This window comes from Sycon ciliatum, chromosome 1 (genome assembly GCF_964019385.1).
Source record: "Sycon ciliatum chromosome 1, ocSycCili1.1, whole genome shotgun sequence".
Lineage (NCBI taxonomy): Eukaryota > Metazoa > Porifera > Calcarea > Leucosolenida > Sycettidae > Sycon > Sycon ciliatum.
In genome coordinates this window covers 49,625,784-49,645,178 of record NC_088643.1, presented here as the reverse complement: position 1 = coordinate 49,645,178, position 19,395 = coordinate 49,625,784, and the positions used below count along the sequence as shown (strand labels likewise).

The 19,395-nt window shown below is 46.5% G+C and overlaps 2 protein-coding genes across 4 annotated transcripts in view; one reads left to right on the top strand and one right to left on the bottom strand.

The window, feature by feature from the left end:
- LOC135830863 (uncharacterized) overlaps positions 1 to 6,748 on the top strand; it is a 39,537-nt gene extending 32,789 nt beyond the window's left edge. For 2 of the 3 annotated variants that reach the window (XM_065343069.1, XM_065343068.1), the window contains exons 19-29: positions 848 to 895; positions 1,645 to 1,693; positions 2,072 to 2,138; positions 2,473 to 2,543; positions 3,110 to 3,232; positions 4,200 to 4,290; positions 4,500 to 4,624; positions 4,885 to 5,127; positions 5,476 to 5,591; positions 6,139 to 6,222; positions 6,556 to 6,748. In XM_065343069.1, the coding sequence (XP_065199141.1) occupies positions 848 to 895; positions 1,645 to 1,693; positions 2,072 to 2,138; positions 2,473 to 2,543; positions 3,110 to 3,232; positions 4,200 to 4,290; positions 4,500 to 4,624; positions 4,885 to 5,127; positions 5,476 to 5,591; positions 6,139 to 6,222; positions 6,556 to 6,748 (1,210 nt within the window). Of the gene's footprint in view, positions 1 to 847; positions 896 to 1,644; positions 1,694 to 2,071; positions 2,139 to 2,472; positions 2,544 to 3,109; positions 3,233 to 4,199; positions 4,291 to 4,499; positions 4,625 to 4,884; positions 5,128 to 5,387; positions 5,592 to 6,138; positions 6,223 to 6,555 lie in introns of those variants that run through there. The other variant, XM_065343070.1, reaches the window with a different exon arrangement.
- A 109-nt stretch (positions 6,749 to 6,857) lies between these two features.
- Positions 6,858 to 19,034, bottom strand: LOC135830864 (uncharacterized). The gene is made up of 11 exons (XM_065343072.1): positions 17,112 to 19,034; positions 15,354 to 15,655; positions 14,443 to 14,684; positions 13,697 to 13,751; positions 13,321 to 13,381; positions 11,579 to 11,677; positions 11,219 to 11,368; positions 10,286 to 10,404; positions 9,683 to 9,841; positions 9,321 to 9,436; positions 6,858 to 7,913 (listed from the first exon to the last, which is right to left on the bottom strand). Exons 1-11 carry the CDS (start codon positions 17,957 to 17,959, stop codon positions 7,854 to 7,856), a joined length of 2,211 nt encoding a protein of 736 aa, XP_065199144.1. The 5' UTR covers positions 17,960 to 19,034; the 3' UTR covers positions 6,858 to 7,853.
- Between the last annotated feature and the right edge of the window lie 361 nt (positions 19,035 to 19,395).

The following is a 19,395-nucleotide window of genomic DNA, read 5'->3' as shown; positions in this document are numbered from 1 at the left end:
CTCGAGTGACAGGACTGCACCCAAAAAAGGTCAAACAGGCTAGTAAGTTGTACCCTGCAGGCACGGTGACCAGGTGACTGGCGTACGCATGAGCACGTGACCGCTTGTTCAACCATGTTCGATTGGGAATAAAGGAGGAACGCTGCATCGCAACCTTTTCGGACCAAAACCAATCGACTCAGCGTCCAAAAGACTACAACATATGGGCCAATCGCGGTCATCCATGCTTTTATACGAGCGAAATGGCGCTTTTAGTGACATTTTGCATACAAATCCCCATCTAGTAGGGCGCAGTCACCCAGTTTCGGTGGAAGTGCGCGAGTTCGATTGGGATTCAAGTAGGAAGGGAACGTCTCAGCTTCCTCGGACCACGACCATTCTACTCAGCACCCCGAAGACTACAACTGGTGAAATTTTAATTTTTGCCTTAACTTCCCCTTTAACCCTAACACACTACGGCGCCAAAGTGCACTACTCGAGTATTGCTAAATCAAGTAGTAGTGTGTGTGAAAGGAACTATAGGGACTGCTTCAGATCCAGTGACCGTACACATTCACAGCATAAGCCTAAGGTGTGTAGGTTGACTACTTTTGATGTTGTAACGTCTACTCCGTCTATATTTCTATTCTATTATTTGAATTCGCAATAGCAAACGGGTCACAAGCCCAAACGCATGACAGTGAAAGCACGGAAGGGATATTTGAATGGTAAAAGGGAGAGAAAAATATAAGTGGCAGAAGAAGTAGCTTATGCTTGCACACACAATGCACATGACGCGGAATGTCTTCAGAGTTCACCCAGCGATATTCTCGATCTTGTTGTGGTCTTTCTGTCTTGGCGTGTCCAGCTCGTGTCAGAATGTGCGTGGATGGTATTCGCCAATTGCAAAATTCCGGTATGTTCGACTTGACTATAACCTTCCTGGGCCTCCATGTTTGTGCTTCCTGTAAACAGTGATAACTTAGAGTCCAGATCTGGTTAAGTACGATCTGGTTTCTTTGAACACGTGCCTTGTAGTGAATTCAGTGTCTTGTTCTTTCGAAACAATAGAGACAGTATTCGTGTTCTCGGGATGTTAAGATAGACTCATGCCTTTCACGGTAGCCTGTATCTAGCCTGTATCTAGCCTGTATCTAGCCTGTATCTAGCCTGTATCTAGCCTGTATCTAGCCTGTATCTAGCCTGTATCTAGCCTGTATTTAGCCTTTGAAGCTTTAAGAGCGCAGTGGCAGCATTCATTTCTGTTCTCCAGTTAGTGAATTTTGAATCAGTCCGGCATGTCTTGCAGAAATCGGCCTGGTTTTATATTTTCACTATTTTAATATGTGTGGATTCACAGGAAGTGTGAGTTACAAAGTCTGAAGAAAATGTTGAACAGTCTCTGCTGGGATGATGACTACACCATAGCTCAGTGGTTAGAGCATTGCAGGCTACTAGCGAGGGTCCCTGGTTCGAGCTAGTCCTGGTGTTGACAGTCGATTTTTTCTTCAGACTTTTCCCGTTTGTGTCTTTCCCTCGAACTAGTGAAGATTTTAATATGTACCGTGATTAAATCAGGGGCACTGTTGTATACTAGTATGTATGTTCAATGCAGATGTGTACATACTGTTTGGCTCCTGTCTGCTTGTGTATTTGTGTACCAAGGCTGAATCTGCTGGAAACTCGACTGGTACATCTTCAGCAGTATGACAAGGTACAAGGACAATTAGGCTGTTAAGTGCTCGTGTTGGGTACAGAGGAGGAAGAGGTGTGCAGTTTGTGGGCGGAGGGGGTAGGTGTGTACAGTGTTTGTGTGGGGGGGGGGGCGTGAATTGGTGAGGGGAGGGAATTGGTGAGGGGAGGAGGGAGGGGATAATATTAGGCAGTAGATGGTACTCTCACCTGTCTCCAGCATGATACATAATGTATCATTCAATGTTGAACGCTGTTGGATGAGTTTGAAACATATGATCATTGTTGTGCTGGAAGGAGTTGTTCTTGCGTGGCTTAGTACACATGAAGGTTTGCACAATACTCTTTGTCTTTCTGTCTTTCCTTTTTCTGTGCCTTTGACAACCTCTGCTGCTCTAAGCTCACTTTCACTGACAAAAAGACGATAAAGCGATCCAGCAAGCAAGTTTCCAAAGAGAGATGGGAAAGTAAGATCATGCATGTTCTACCTTTTCACTCATTTGTACAGTTTGTACGGTTTGTACGGTATCGAATATACCTTGAAGTACTACTATTCATCCTAGACACAATTGGGTGAACTCACCCATCCCACAATACTCTGCAAATTTCCGAACCATTCCATGATAATTATACAACGTTTCGGCCAATACTATTCATCCAGCACCTATTTACACTGATCTAGCTTCACATCTCTGAGTGTGCTTCCATAGCCCCAGCAAGTAAACGATGCTTTTGTGTTACAGAGGACATGGGCCGTTGTGCAACCTGCCCGAAAGATGTTCTTGTCGGCTGTTCTTGCAGGTGAACAAACCATATCCAAATTGAAATTACCGCAACAAGCCTGGCACTACTCTACAACAAACATCACTGCTGTAAGTGTCCCCATACACAATCAGGCACGTAACCCTCATGGGGCACAGGGGGCACGTGCACCCCCCTTCACCCTAAAACTTTCGACCAAGGTTCAGCATGCACATAATGACCATGAATGGCATGCACCAGCCATCCTACACATGTGCGGCTGTGCAATCTCTCCCCCCCCCCCCACAAACTTGAAGGGGACCATCTACGCCCTGCACATGATAGTAAAGAGAGGGGAGAGAGGAAAGTGTTTGAGTTATTCCGAGTACCAGACAACAAGAGCTAAGAGTTCGGCCTGCTTGTAAGGAGAACTATTAGAATAGTGGGGTACCTCACTTGTCCTTACCCGTACACGGTAGATAAGCTGTACGTGCCGTTATGGATCTGCCTGATCTACATGTGGACACAACTGATATCTACTGTGACGTTTTTGTAGTTTCAGCACTGGATGACTGAAACCCCAGCGCCTCTCCTCCTCCCTCCTTCATGTATTAGACAAGGGCATTGTTGCTCTGCAGCGCACTGTAACACTGTAACACTAGTTTGCTTCTGAATGCAACTGTCATGCCATGCCTAGACATCCGTAATGGCGCCACAGCATACGATTCCGGACAGTCGCACAACGTTTTACAGCATCACTCGCATGAAGAAGGATAACCGCTTGGTGCAGCTGGAAGAGCACCTGTATGAACCGCAGCAGGTATGACTACGTTGATGTGGTTGCACCACCGGATTGTTTTCCTACAGTACTGCTGGGTGCCGAAGAACTGGGGGCCAGAGTCGTAGCCTGCGCCGTTCTATTTTTTTATGTACAAGTTTATGCACCATTGAGTCACACACACACACACACACACACACACACACACACACACACACACACACACACACACACACACACACACACACACACACACACACACACACACACACACACACACACACACACACACACACACACACACACACACACACACACACACACACACACACACACACACACACACACACACACACACACACACACACACACACACACACACACACACACACACACACACACACACACACACACACACACACACACACACACACACACACACATGCGTATCTACTACTTCAAGTATAGGTGTACTGTGCTGGGTGAAATCCCAGCCTGTTCGTTTCTTGGTGATCCGCTCTTCGGCCCCCGGCAGTACTATAGCTGTGTAGCGTGTATCGGTAGTAGCCTGGAAATAGACTTGACATGTACTCGGCAAAGATGTGCACCTTCTTATAGTCCATATTTACTGCATGGGCTATTGGCCACAGTATCCTCGCAATATGTTTAATATACTGGATACAGGGACTTGGGGAATAGTGTGCCTAATCAGGCGTTGATACCCATGAGAACACGACCTCAGTCCAATATGGCATACTTCCAGGCATCTGAGCACAAACTAAAACTGTAGGCAGATTCTAGGACTAGTGGTGTGGTCTTATCAGCCCACTATGGGCAAGTGAAACTAACGACGGGTGCAACGGAATCATCCTGTTACTACCACTGGATTCTAGTGTCTGTAGTCTATACTCACTGCTGTGGGTATTGTGCTCTTCCAGTCATCTCTGTTCCAGTTCCCATTGGGCTTGGTCGTACGTTGTTGCTGTCACTGACATTGTTTACTGTACAGGGTGATAGAATGCCTCTACTGGCCGCAGTCATTGATCCAAGCCGCCATGTTCTTCTAGTCGCTCTTCTCTGTCAGGGCAGTCCACCAAGAGGTAGGGCAATGCACTTATGGCTCTCATTGCTACTTGAACGCAGGTTTTAGGCATCAGCTGTGACATGCATGCTAGCCTACGGTACCTGCGCCACTAAGATGATCATTTATAAGTGCCAGTCATAGACTGTGAGCTGCACACCATACTGTCTACCAGTACTAAGCATTGCACACAACATGATGCTGTTCTCCTTCCCTTGACACCTGCAGATCCTTACATCACACTCTTGCAGATCTGCCTGTCCAGCTTTGAAGTCGTCACACCTCGTGTTGATGTACTGCTGTCCGCTAGGCAAGTTGAGTGTGTGAGGGCGGAAAGGAGAATTGCCATGGCTGTAAGTTAGGTGAAACATGCAATAGACTTCAATTGCTATCATGCGGATGATGGGCGCTGCGTGGATATGAGAGAGTCCACTGTATGATGTGAAGCGCATTGATCTACACACGCACATGCATGCTTTCTTAGTACATGTAGTTACTTGCATGGATTTTGAATTGATTCAAAGTTTCCTAAGCCAAGTACATGCATAGGATCTGAAACATGATGCTGTGGCATTGTGCTGTATCTTATATTTGTGGTGTGTTGATTATCAAGATCTCCGACGAGCTATTGCACCCTGGATGTCGCTATGCTCTTCTTGCGGCTGGAAACATACTTCAAGTAGTGTCTTTAGCAACAGGGCAGACTGTGATGTGTGCATCTGATGTAGCCGCTAACAGTGGTCTCGACCGCAGTGGCTGTCAGCTGAGTAGCAACCAGGCCAGGATACCAGCACCGACCTCCAAACTGCATGCTATGCACTCTGGCACCAGCTTCAGCATACTGGTGACTGAAAAGGTAAAAACGAGTCTTATAGGAGCTATCCATGCATAATGTCGTTATGGCATAAATGCGCTTGATGTTAATTAAGTGTTGGCAGAGGTTATATACTAGATATATTATTTCGTTCCATTGCAGTTTTCCATTTGACGTCATTCACCGGATTCCTCAGCTGAAACCCCAGCTTCCTCACAGCAATACTGATGGGGGCACAATTGTGTGTGTGTGTGTGTGTGTGTGTGTGTGTGTGTGTGTGTGTGTGTGTGTGTGTTTGACAGGTGTATTTGTATTGTGCGTGAACACGTGCACCGCGTGCTTTGGGCATGTGCATGCCTTGCTACTTGGTCGTTTCGTTTTCCTTTCCAGTCCATGGTGTCTGTTCTAGAACTTCACCGAGGTGAAAATGGTGGTGATGACAACGACCAGAGTGAAGCCATGGTTGTCAACAACAAAAACTATAGAGATGCATTTGCGAAGCACAGGTATGGTGTATATTGGTGGTGAGTACTACTAGTACATAGCACATGCTTTCAAGTAGTCTCAAAAGCAACAAAGCAAGTATATTTTTACACAGTTATTACTCATACAAGTTTTTCTGTGTAGTTTTATGGAATATGTGTACGGAAAAATGGATGTAGTGAATGGAAAACATGGATGCAATGCCGGAATGGGATCGGTCTTCAGCCATTTGATGGTGTGTCTGACTTACTCACTTCTTGCCGCTTTAGGAGCTACATCTGCGCGCCTTGGTCCTCGAGGGCGGTGGCGTTCTCACTTCTTGCCGCTTTAGGAGCTACATCTGAGCGCCTTGGTCCTAGAGGGCGGTGGCATTCTTGCAGATGTGGAAAGCTCAGTCTAAACCCAGTCTCTCAGAGTCGAACCATGAATTTTTAATTTTTGCTGAAAATGATAAGATGCACTGAAGGGTAAATATCTTTTGAAACATACTGCTGGTCTTGGGGTGTATTTGAGTGCAATAGTTGAAGTTAAAGTGAACAATTTTGCTTTTTCTCCATGCTGTACTGCCAGTTACTACACAGATGAGTCACTGGTGCAGCGGCAACACCCTCCACCACATTGTCTGCTCTCCACGGCTGGCGACGAACCCTACAAGTAAGATCTGTTGTGGCACACAAGGAACCAGGGAGTACTAAAATACCGTATTTTTACTACTCCCTGCTTGGAACTTGTTACAATTGGTACTGTAGTTGCTCTGCTGGTTACATTCAACCGGCTTGGCCGTTGTATGTCATGTAACGTGATAGACCCATCAGTCACGGTTCTATCAACATGCCGGCACACTAGCTTGATTTTCATACTGTTGCTCGTTATGACGGCTGTGATTTGCACATGTGATCTCAAGTTTGGTTAAACGTTTAGAAGCTGATGCAGCAAAAAATGCCCTAGAATTCCATTTCCGTGTCACATCGTGTTTTTCTATTGTAGTCCTACAGCTGTTGCCGAGTACATTAAAGATTTGCTGGCGGAGCTGGCAGAGAATGCAGTTGATAATGTCAACAGCAGACAATCACAACCCACTGCTGCATCATCTGTGCTACCATCTGACAATCCAACGCCTCTCCGTGAAGCACGGCGGTCAGTTGCTAATAGCAGTAGACATACCAGCAGAGTTCAGTAGAAGCTGCTCCCTACTTTGTAGTGCAGCGGTTACACAAGCAGTTCCATCCAAGTTTCACCGCTGATCGTCTTTCCAGGGCTCCACTGAGTATATTCCAATAATGATTGGATTGATAATTGATTCTGTCTCTTTTAATAAAAACAATCAGCCTGCAATTTAATATAATACAAATCAAATTCTTGAGCTACCCTACTACTACTACCAAACAAATTTGAATTATATTTCAGTTTCAGAGCTACTAAAATAAAGCTGTGTAGAATTATAAAAAACCTGAGTTCATCTCAGTGAAATAGTAAGTTCAGCTGACAAAGACACACCAGAAGTGTATGGTGAATAGTTTTTTTCCCAGATTTATCAAGTAACAAGTTCCTAGAGACTCTAAAAATGGCTTACAGGGTTTTAAAGCACTAAGGGGTCGTCCGCAATTATCGAAAGTTTTTTCCAATCCGTAGTAGCTTCGAAAGTGGGTGGGTGGGTCAAGGCCAGTTACGGATTGAAAAACTTCCGAAATGACACGTGTGCGTGCTACGTGTACGTCTACGTGTAGCCCCTGTTTTCCACGCGCGGCTGCGCGCGAACTGTCTACACTTATAATATTTTTGTAGTTCTGGCAGTTTCTGCGCCCCCGCGCGCACTTCCTTGGCTGCTCCTGGGCCGGGGATCATAAAGTTCGGCGCATTTGACGGCGAGTCGACACCTTCTATTTTTGAGTTTCACTGTCTCCTTCGTCCAGAGTACCGTCTTCCATGCACTCCTTTGAAGTCCTTCCGTCTAGCGCTGGCGCTGACGACTGTTATTGACTATGTCCAGACAGGCGACGTTGTTTGGAAAGGCGGTGAAGAAGCAGCCCTTTTTCAAAACCGCTGGTGACTCTGATTATTACAGAACAATAAATTGCTTGTGGCAGTTGTCCAAGACGACGAACAAGGATGGACCAGCACTGATTGAGTTTGTTCCATATGTGTTGCGTTGTGTGTCCATCAACAATATTTTATTACAGACTGGGGGGGTGGGTGGGTGGGTGAGGAAAAATTTGAAGCTACTACGGATTGGAAAAAACTTTCGATAATTGCGGACGACCCCTAAGCCTTTCCTAGGACTTGAACTATCCGTAAGTTGCATTGATGGCTAGAATGTCCTTATAGGGTTGATTGGTTGCCAGATTCTGCAGTTACATAAGAGTGTAGCAGCAGCAGCAGCAACAGCAGTCAGCAACATCCAATTTCTGCATACAAAGCCATAGGGAATTTCTTCCTAGTATTCTAAATATTCTAGTCTCTTATACCACCATACCTGTTAATCCACGATGCACTCAAATATCAAACCACACAAATTACTGTGTCAACTGTCAAAGCACTACTAGCATCATAACAATTGCCAAGCAACACTTTGAAATCATGTCAGTTTCCGATCATACAATTATTAGCGCCGCATTTGCCGGAGTATAACCCACACCTGAGTATAATGCGCATCCCCATTTTTTGGGCAGCGTTTGGCAAATTCAAGGTGTATCCGGAGTTTATCATTGATACCCATTGATTATCGCTATACCTAAGCAGTCAAATATTCCTGCTATTTCACTCCTTAGGGCCATATTGATTGCTTATATCTGACTGCTTATGGGTGGCGCAGTTGTACTGTGCCGGGTTGTGCAACAATGGCAGCCTCTGAATCGGAGCAGCATGCAGGTACCTGGAATTTGAAATGCGGACTGTTTGTCGTGATAAATCTAATATTGACATCTAATATTGACTTCGTACTTGGTCAGTATGAAATAAAACCTTGTAAAAGACCCCGGCTTCGCCTCGGTCTTTTACTCGGCTTTTATTTCCTATTGACCTCGTACTCACAGTTATACATTACTACTCAAAAACGGGCTCTTGGCTACAAATTCTTCCAAAAACAGGCCCGAAAATTTGGATTTTATTATTTTTGGAAGAATTTGTAGCCAAGAGATCGTTTTTGAGTAGTGGTGTATAACTGTGTGAAACATGAAGTGGCTGCAGTGGATGGAGCACCCTTATGAAGGTGACCTCGTACTCAGTCAATATTAGATACATAATGCGCAGCCTTGATTTGAGACCGTCATCGATCATAAAGACAGCATTATAGTGCGACCATTGTCAGACTGATTTATCATAAGGTTATTAATATGCACATTTGTATAATGCCCATGCTACCGATGGGGTCCCGTACCCATCACGCGCATTAGCAGTGTAGCTGGTAGTACCCATCATGCATTAGCAGTGCAGCTGGTAGTACTAGTACCCATCATGCATTAGCAGTGTAGCTGGTAGTACCCATCATGCATTAGCAGTGCAGCTCAGTGGTAGTACCCATCATGCATTAGCAGTGCAGCTGGTAGTAAACACTAGTAGTGCACAGATATGACTTGCGCAGGGTCAGAGGTGGCAAACTTCGCAACAGTTCGATGCATTGCACTCCTTTTCGACGTACATGTATACGCATTTACATATTCGGAGCATAGTGCGCACCTGCGATTTGGGGCCTGAAATACAATATCTAAAGTGCTTACTACACTCCGGCAAATACGGTACCTGCGATTCCTCACCTTGAATTCCTGAATGGCAGAGTTGAATTCTGCAATGTTGCTTGGGTCCGTTGTGTTGTTATAATAGTCCGATATACCAATGTGTATGGAGAGGTTCTCGAGACGTGGGCATGCACCTACAGAAAGGATGTGAACACATCAGACAAGGAGAATGATAACAACTGGACGGGCATGTGCCACAAAGAAGTATAAATCTCTATTACTGAATGTTTTGATGCAGAACCTCGGGAATGGGGCAGAGTGTTGGTGCAACAGGGCAAGATGCAAGTTGGGAGGTGGAGCTTCACTTACACACTTCGTGGGTTTTTTTGGCATAACAGTTACTAGCTACACGGCTGAAGTGCATGGCTAATGGATCTTACCAACAAACGTAACGACGGCTTGGGTCGAGATGCGGGTCAGGAACAGCTCCAGTCTTCTCAAGCCCCGAAAGCCGTTCTTGCACAGAACCATGGCAACATGCTCGTTGATAGCAGCACATCGATCCAACTCTAGCACTTCCAACCTTGGGCAGCCCGATGCTGCAGAGCACGACACAGCACGGCACATGCACAGCACATGCACAGCACAACACAACACAGCACATGCACAGCACAACACAGCACACCACATGCACAGCACGACACAGCATAACACATGCACAGCGCAGCACGACACAAAACAGCATAGACAACAGGTAACTGAGACATAGCATACAGCCCGATAAATCAGATAAACCCTGCACCCAGCGTTCAAACAAACTTCCAAGTTGCCATACTGAGCATGTGCAAGGTGTTTTTGAGGGTTTTGTCTGCAGAAAACCGGTGCCCCGGCAAGATAGGAACATTACACCCAGGAGAGGCAGACTCGGTCTGCAGCCAAGCCCTGCCACCACAGCAGAGGCCTGTGCAATGTAAGCAACTAATTACTTGATAATGTAAATCATCAGACAGGCCTTTACACAATGCAGTCATCAACACACTTACCAAGTGCAACAAAACCATCAAGGGTCAAGCTTGGGCCGCCAATCGCCAAATGAGTCAGGTTGGGCCATCCTTGGACGATTTGCTTCACACAGTCATCGGTGAAATCCTTCGCTTTCTCTCTGCCCAACGGAAGAGAAATTGAGCCAACAGATATTGCTTCAAAAGTAGTAAAAAGGGTGAATTGAAGTGCTCAGCTCAATTTATAGATAGACTGAAAGTCCAAAATAATGGCTGAGGTGGTAAACTGGACACCTAGGCCAATGGAGCTATGCTTTCATAGCTGCTACTGTAGCTCCTAGTTAACTAAACTTCTTTACTCGCAACACATCATGCAATCAGGCTGTCCATGTACGGCACCTTGTTGTGTGTAATACAGCTGATGGATATTTCCTATGCCACTGATACGATTTAAAAAAAAGCTTGAGTGGGTGAGGAGATAGAGTATGGTGTGAATGGGAATAGAAGACACCCAATGATGTGTAAATATAGGATTCTTAATGAACACTGAGGCGTCATACCTATGTTACAAGGTGAAGGGTTTCAAACCCTTCATCATTTTCATTTAAAAATCATGATTCTGATACTTAGCATACTACCGCATATTGCATCCAATCACTCCGAGAAGTCCATGGTCATGGAGTACCCAGGCTGAAGTGCAATTGTTTTGGGTTGGCCACATCTTCGAATGCTGCCATTCGGTGAATCCCCTTGTAGTGATGTAATCATGTACATATGTATAGTGTGCGCATGCGTGCATGCGTGCATGCTTGCAGTAGAGCGCTCGCAGAGCTTGAAGACGAAGCCTGCAATGGCTACCTCCAGACTAGTATTGTTGTAGTGTTGTCCATCTACACCCCTTATCTGCCTTCACGGTTTTGCAAGGCACCAAGCTACTCGCACACACTATCCACATAGGGCACGCTGTCCACTCACGTTAGCTGTACAGGCGGAACTCGAAGTGTTCTGATCTTAGGGCAACCTTGAGCGAGTGACCATAGGGAGCTTGGGCTGGCTGGGTACTCCTCGCTGACATAGTGGAATTCCTCCAGGTAGGGGCAGCAGGAGCTTACAGTCCAAAGAGCGCTGGAAATTGTTCAGAAGGGGAAAATGAGTCGAGTTAGGCATAACCAATTGTGAAAGACGGCAACAAAGCAATGCCCTTCACTAATTAGTGCATACTAATAAAGTCAGGGAATTCTTCGCATATGCCAACACAGGTACAGCCTGGGGTATTAATAATACTACTGTAGTACTTGTATTGATGGTCTAGGACTACTGTACATGCATATGTACCTCTGTGTCAGCATGACTCCACAGTCTGCAATGTAGACTTTCCGTACAAGCCTGCCACCAGCTGACAGCAGCCGCAAGAGACCAGGTTCCAGTGAGCCTCTACGGAGAGGAACAGCAGCACAAGCAGCAGCGGCAGCAATAGCAGCAGCAACAGTAGCGGCGGCGGCAGCAATAGCACACGCAACAGTAGCAGCGGCGGCAGCAGACGGACATCATTATCAGTAGACCAGCCTTGTCATGCCAGTAGTATACGGTATATACCGGTACACAGTGAGAATCAATATACAGCAAAATACCTCATGCGACAATCATGCGCCATACTTGCAGAATATTGAACAAGACCCAGAGTAGTACCGGAGAAAATCTACGCATGTGAACGGCGCCAGCCACGAGTGTAGACATCCAGTACGGTATCGTTTGTATTCGTATTTGTATTTTCGGATTCTCCACAGGCCTTAGCCTAAATCAAGGGAGTCTCTGTCACCTGTGGACGAGTTCAATATTCCATCTACTTCAGTGTCACACGCATGCTTTGACCTCCTCACTTGCCAGTTCCTTCAGTGACTTATGATTTTTGACCTCCTTGTTGAGCATGTCAATATTCCGATATTGGTATACTCCGCACATGAGCTGAGGCTGAGCATATCCGATTGAATATCAGGAAAGAGTGCATGTTCTCTAAGCTCATTGGATGTCTATAACGTTATAGTCATGTGATAAGCAAAACAGTACAGTGACTCCGATAGCTAGACAAGGTCTACACTCACAATGCAAAGACTTGAATGAGCATGAAGGGGTCGCTGGAGTAACCGTGAAAAAGCTGTATCGCAGGTACAGGATACAGGGTGCGTGTGGTATTCTGACCCCTTCGTCATGTTCTCACACCTTTTATTAATAAGACCGACCACCTTCCATGGGCAGTCTGACTCTTCCCTCTAAGATGGAACTGATTGCCTACAACCGGCAGATCAGCATCTCGGAAGGTGAAGATGTCCACTGAGTGCATACCACTAACACTTTAGAGTACAATATGCCCCAGGCTATGTTCAAGGTCTATCACAACCAACACCAAGCTCCTGCACTTTCCAGGTATCGTAGTTCTATGCATAGAAAATGGACGTTGGCTACGGGAGAGAGAGAGAGAGAGAGAGAGAGAGAGAGAGAGAGAGAGAGAGAGAGAGAGAGAGAGAGAGAGACAGACAGAGACAGAGAGAGAGACAGAGAGAGAGAGACAGAGAGAGAGACAGAGAGAGAGAGACAGAGAGAGAGAGAGGAGAGACAGAGAGACACAGAAAGAGAGAGAGAGAGAGAGAGAGAGAGAGAGAGAGAGAGAGAGAGAGAGAGAGAGAGAGAGAGAGAGAGAGAGAGAGAGAGACAGAGACAGAGACAGAGAGACAGAGAGACAGAGAGACAGAGAGACAGAGAGACAGAGAGAGAGAGACAGACAGACAGACAGACAGACAGAGAGAGAGAGACAGAGAGAGAGACAGAGAGAGAGACAGAGAGAGAGACAGAGAGAGAGAGAGAGAGACAGAGAGAGAGAGAGAGAGAGAGAGAGAGAGAGAGAGAGAGAGAGAGAGAGAGATAGATAGATAGATAGAGAGAGAGAGAGAGAGAGAGAGAGAGAGAGAGAGAGAGAGAGAGAGAGAGAGAGAGAGAGAGAGAGAGAGAGAGAGAGAGGGAGAGAGGGAGAGAGAGAGGGAGAGAGGGGTGGGGGGGGGGGGACGGTAAATAGTACTTACTTCATTGATGTAATATAGTCAAGCACAGATTCGTCTGGTCGTGCCTCTCTGGACTGTATTCCTAGCCAACATACAACATCAAGAAGAACAGCGCACACCAAAACATACTTCCCCCAGTTGAATACAATTTCGCAATTCAATGAGCAAATATACAAACAGCGACAAGTTTAATGAACTGAAGGAAGTATTGTGTATTACCAGTGGTTTGCGGATTTTGATTTCTATTCCTCTCTGTCAAAATCTGATACCAGATATAATATTAAGCGGCAGCATTGTACTGAATCAAACAAGGATTCCAAACCAGTCCTGGGCTATTGGCCACGTAGCCGTAGCAAGTTACGCTGGTGCTCAAAATTCGTTTAGTGATGCTCCATACCTTCCAGTCGAAGTGTATAAATATGAGTACACCATCGTGCCATCCAATTAAGCAGCTGCAATGAAAAGAAAGAATGTACAAAGCACGTTATCAATATAGTGAATTCCCATCATTACACTTGTACTTTGGACTTCTGTCATGAAAAGAACTCTTCCTCTCCTCTCCTCCATGCGCTCTCACAGCCGACTCACTGCTACCCTCGGTAGCCATTACACACACCAACCAAGGAAGGGTTGCAGGTAGATACTGAAATTCCTCCTGACAGCTGTTTCGCCTTCATAAGGCTCATCAGAGAAGGTGATATTGAATAGGATGATATTAGGTGGAGATGGTCAGATTTATACTACAAAACATGGGCGCAAGATAACGGGCAAAGTGTGAGAATGAGAATTTACAATTCTCCAGCAACACCGTGCCAGGGGTTCCAAGAAAATGGCAGGTGAGTAATCCAATCACAAGCTGCTAACCTCTCCAGCAACACAGTGCCAGGGGTTCCAAGAAAATGAGCGCATGGAGGAGAGGAGAGGAAGAGTTCTTTACATTTTATTGGCCGAATAGTACCGTTCACCATTTGAAATAATTTCTGTCATGAAAGTAGATAAAAGTCTTTTTAAACCCATCAGACAAAATACACAAACACACTGAGTGTGCACTCAGCAGTCTTCACCTTTATTATTCTCCAATTCTTTCCTACATGTACACAATAAATTCGTCGCATGCCGACAGGTGTGATAGGTTGTGCTAACCTTGTTGGTGATCCTAGGTTGAACAAGTGAAATGTGGGTCCAGAGCTTGGGGAGGCGGCTCAGCTTACGCCATTTCTTACAGACAGCACCGACGCGGAACAGATCAGCCGTACCAAGGTACTTGAAGACATCAACACACGCCTGCTCTTCCTCGGTAAGATAGTCCATCAATTTGTCACCATCCTTGTCCTGAAGACCCGAAAGGTGTAGCAGCTGTTCATTCGACAGTGCATCGATGCCCACTGCAGTGCGAGGCAGAAAATCAACACATCATCAATTTTATCATGTGTTATCGGTCAGGACAGTGAAAATAGTATCAGAGAAGTAGGGCAGAGGTGGAGATTAAGACAAACAGAGAGGGAGAGAGAGAGAGAGAGAGAGAGAGAGAGAGAGAGAGAGAGAGAGAGAGAGAGAGAGAGAGAGAGAGAGAGAAGAGAAGAGAAGAGGAGAGAGAGATATATCGGAATAAATACACACCACACTAGATTGAGCCAAATAGAGTATTTTATATGCAGTCAAAATGGTAGTTCTGTAGCCATTTTGGGTTCCATTGTGATACAACATTGTAGTTTATAAAAGATGTTAAGGGTAGAGGTGCCTCCAAACCAGCAGAGTACAGGTTCACGGATGCGCAGACAAGAAATGTATCCTTGGCCAGTCCCAGCCCTGGGAATGAGTGATGTATCCAGGAGCGCATTCGCTGCAAACATACTCGGCATAAGCAGACACATCTGAAAGGGTTACGACCGCCGCACCCAGAATTGCTTACTGCGTCAGACTTTTAGCCAATCTCCCAGAACTGCTGAAGGCTTTCACCACTTGAACTCCACCTGTATTGCACCTTGGTAAGACCCTCAGCACCATAACCCCACTATAGAACTGAAATACAAAATGCTGCACATCAAACATACCCTCATTTGTTTCACTGTCACTGTCACTATCAGCAGAGTCATGGTCGATGGCTTCCGGGGAAACATGCTGCGATACATTGAAGACGGCCACAAGCTCATCTGGAAGTTTGGTGTCGAGCGGAAAGGACGCTGAGAGGCTCGTTGAGCCTTTTCGCATTGATTCTTTTCTCGCTGTCGGCGATTGGGCCTGAAGCTTTTCAATCTGCTGCTCCATGTGGGAGATGTAGTTCCTTAGCTCGTCGCGTGCGACTTCCTGCCGCTTGGCTTGGAGTGCGAGGAATTGATTGAGTTGCTGGGCACTCCTGTACACATGATCAGTGTGATGGTAAACACTAGTGTTGAAACGAATAATCGAATAATCGAATAATTTAGAATATTCGTGGGGTGAACGAATAATCGAATAGTCGTAGGAATTATCAGAAATCGAAAAAAAACAAAAAAAACAAAAAAACCCATCTATGCTCAGTGCTGACCCTACTGATATTTGCACTGCGTAGATCTGCTCGTATTATTTCTTCTCAATCTCTTCTCGTCCAAGTTTTAATCTCCTATCGGTATCTAGTAATACTTCTGTTCTTTCCATACGAGGGAAACATGGATGCAGTGAAGATCCAGTTACGCTCGACCAAGACCCTATGCAGAGCTGGATCAGGCGTTGCACACTCTGGGGGTTATCAGGTTAACAAAAATCCGATAATCAGCAAAAAAAATTTAACTGCTTAAAAAGTGCTACAAAAGTGTTGAAAAATGCCATCATGCGTATGATAGAATATAGATTATTCGTTCGATGGAGGACGAAATTATTCGATAGATTATTCGTTCGAAGAATCCGTGTTCGGTTTAAACACTAGTAAACACAGTGAACAGAAGCATAGTGGCCGTGGCTACACATAAAAACAGGCTGCACGTCCAGTGGGCTGTCTCAGTCATAGCCACTGCTGGTATGCCTCAATATTATTGATGCTGGAAAACTGTGACTGTGACTGCAAAAAAAGCGTTAAGCCGATAAGGCATCAAGCATGTGATCAATTCAGTATGAGAAAACCTGCATAATTATTATACCCGTAGAGATCGGTCACCTCGATCAGGGCCCTCAAACCCAACATACACGTTGGGCCTGTACACAAAGACCACCTTTCTCTAACGACCGACGTGTGTCACTGGTGTGTGTCCCGTGGGCTGACTGTGACTGTAGAGCATGTGAGGTTCCACTGAATTGAGTGCCGGGTTACCATGGTTACACTATATGTAGGTGCTGATGACAGTGAAATCCAACCTCATGCCAGCCACTACTCAGTACATACACCGGGAGCACTGGATTCTGATCATGCGGGAGCAGCTGATTGATTCTATTCAGAACCCTGGTACAAGCATGACAAAGCGAGATATCCATCCCCGATTATGCCTGGAGATGATCGTGTGAATGCGTTGCCACCTGTGTTTAGTGAGCTGTGCATGGCATAGTGCTATAGCACCGTGCGACTCTTATACCGTGCAAAGCAGAGGTCTTTTCAAAGCCTCCCTCTCGAGCATGTATTCGCAGGTCATGCAAACTACAAGCAATGTGGAATTATGGTCTGCGACCCTTTCTTAAACTTCCCATAGAAATACACAACAATATCGGATTGTAACGGATACTATCCAATGATGCTTGCGCCAACCCTATTCCTGCAAGTGCTGTCCATGCAATCTACCCAATGAGTTCTATGCTTGCCGAGCCTAATGACCGGAGAGATTTAAAATTTTCAAAATCCCCACCTGTCCTTCTCCACTAGTTCAGCCTTGAGGACGCCGACCACCTCTGCATTCTTATCGGCTTGTCCGGCAAGGTCCGTAGCTGCCTGCTGTAGCCGTGTGCACTCCAGTTGTAGCGTTCTGCAATGCCCCTGTACGACCTCTAGCTCTGACTCCCTCCTTCGGTCGGAAGCCTTCACAGCCAAAAGTTCCTCACTGAGCTTGCTGCACTGGCCCACTAGCTCCATGTCCACGCCAGCCACTTCTCCGCGGACAAGGCTCAGTCGCATGCTGCGCACATCGTCGTGTGCTTTCTGCATGGCGTCCACGGCCGTCCAATACTGCTGCTTGCTGCGCAGCAGCTCGGCCGACAAGCGCTTCGCTGCCGACTCGGAGCTCTCACGGCTGCGATCCACCAATGCTGCGCTGGCGTGTGTACGACGAAGGTGGTCCTCCAAGGACTGGGCGCGCTCCACCAGGCCGTCCAACGTCGAGCAATTGTGTTGCGACGTCTGGCTGGCTCGGCCACTGTCGAGACCAGCCATGCTTGCTCGCCCTGAGCTAGTGCTGCCTGCTTCAGAACAATCCTGCACATCGTCAACGGAACCATTTGGAACATCGTCACCAGGATACAAGGCCTCTTCTGTAGTAACTGCTTGGCCTAGCGAGCCAATTTTGTGGTGGCTTGCTAGGTGACGCTTGAGCTCATTCATGCTGCGGAAACTAACTACTCGCCCTGCACTTTCTCCAAGTCTTTCTTGCCCAAACTTACTCCCATTTTGCTGTAGCGTAGGCAGTGAGTTTGAGCTTGAGGGCTGACATTGGGGACACTTGAAGAGATTCCCTGTCCGATATGCAGCCCCGGCGTCCATACCGCTCTCACTGTCACGCTCTCAATGTGCCGCCGCGTGTGAACACACTTCGAAGCCGGCTTTATATTCCCCACTCCTCACGCACGGGATAGGACGTTAGGAGAGCGGGGTGATCGTGACAGTGTCGCACATGTACTCTGCATGAGACTGAGTGACTTCTTCTTCTTTCCAAAAGAAACGCCGAAGGCGAAGACTTCAACTAATTCAAATACACGTGCAGAGTGCAGAAATACTGACCCGTAGACCCAGGTGCTCGAAGTCCGTACATGGTATCCTAAGTTCGTACGCCCATAATTTCATGTTCTGTTATTGTATTCGACTCAAATATTTTATGGAGGGGACAGTGTGGTATGTTCTCCTCGCGTACCAATTTTCAGGGATCTACGATAAGCAGAAGTCCCATACCACGGGATCGGGCCCGGGAGTGGGTTTTCGAGTGTCCATACGAATACAAATTGGGTTACATTTCATGCAAAAATCAACTTTGCCAAGACCGATTTCGAACGGACACAGCGTCAAACAGACCTTCACTCAATCATCAAGAGCCAGCTTAGAGCAGACAATGGCCAGAGGAGAAGAATTTACAGAGAACCAACAATCCTTGCAGAAAGGTTGACACTCCTGGCATCTCCACCACTGTTTTCCCGCGGTTTTCACAGCGCAGCTGCTTCTTCTCTGAGCCGACTAAAAACAGCTTGCATTGCGGCAACAAACTACGCTTTTGCAAGAAATACTGGTGGAGGCACATGCCAAACATATCCCTTCGGTACTTTCGTCGTAACCGAGGGATTGCAAGTTAGCAATTAGCAGAAATATGTGTGTATTTCGAGTCACCTCTGATCAGTACGGACTTAGAGTACCCTCTGCGACACCAAAATTTGATATGAAAAATGAGCGAACTCCAGAGAAACAGATCGGATCGAAAGATGGCCTGGTTCAATCGAGCCTGGCCTCAGAACAAACTTGGACAAGATACCTTCCATCCACGAGCAGGATTCTGGCAAGTGATCATTGCTAGCGTGAGTTTCAGCTCGGCAAACACACACTGTAAAAGTGTACGGACTTCGAGCACCTGGGTCTACCCGGCCGACTACGGCCCCGACCCCGTGCATGCACGACGTGACGTGGCCTGGTTGGAGTTTCGAGGAGCTTCGTTTTTCCGAAGAGGCCAATAAGGCCACCTCTTCAGAAAAACGAATCTCCTCGAAACTTTTGAAGTGAAAGAGCGAACGCGGCGGGGGGGGGGGGGGGGGAGGTTACTGCTAATACTGGGGAGTACATGTACTAGGCCAGTTGTTGTCAACACGTAGCTAGGTACGGAATGTTGCTATGACTGCTCGCGCGAAAATTCATTCCAAAAATATGGCGCGAGTCGGCACACATGTATGTCGCACTGCGTAGATCTACTGCACCGCGCGCTCGCGCTAGGCCTTTCG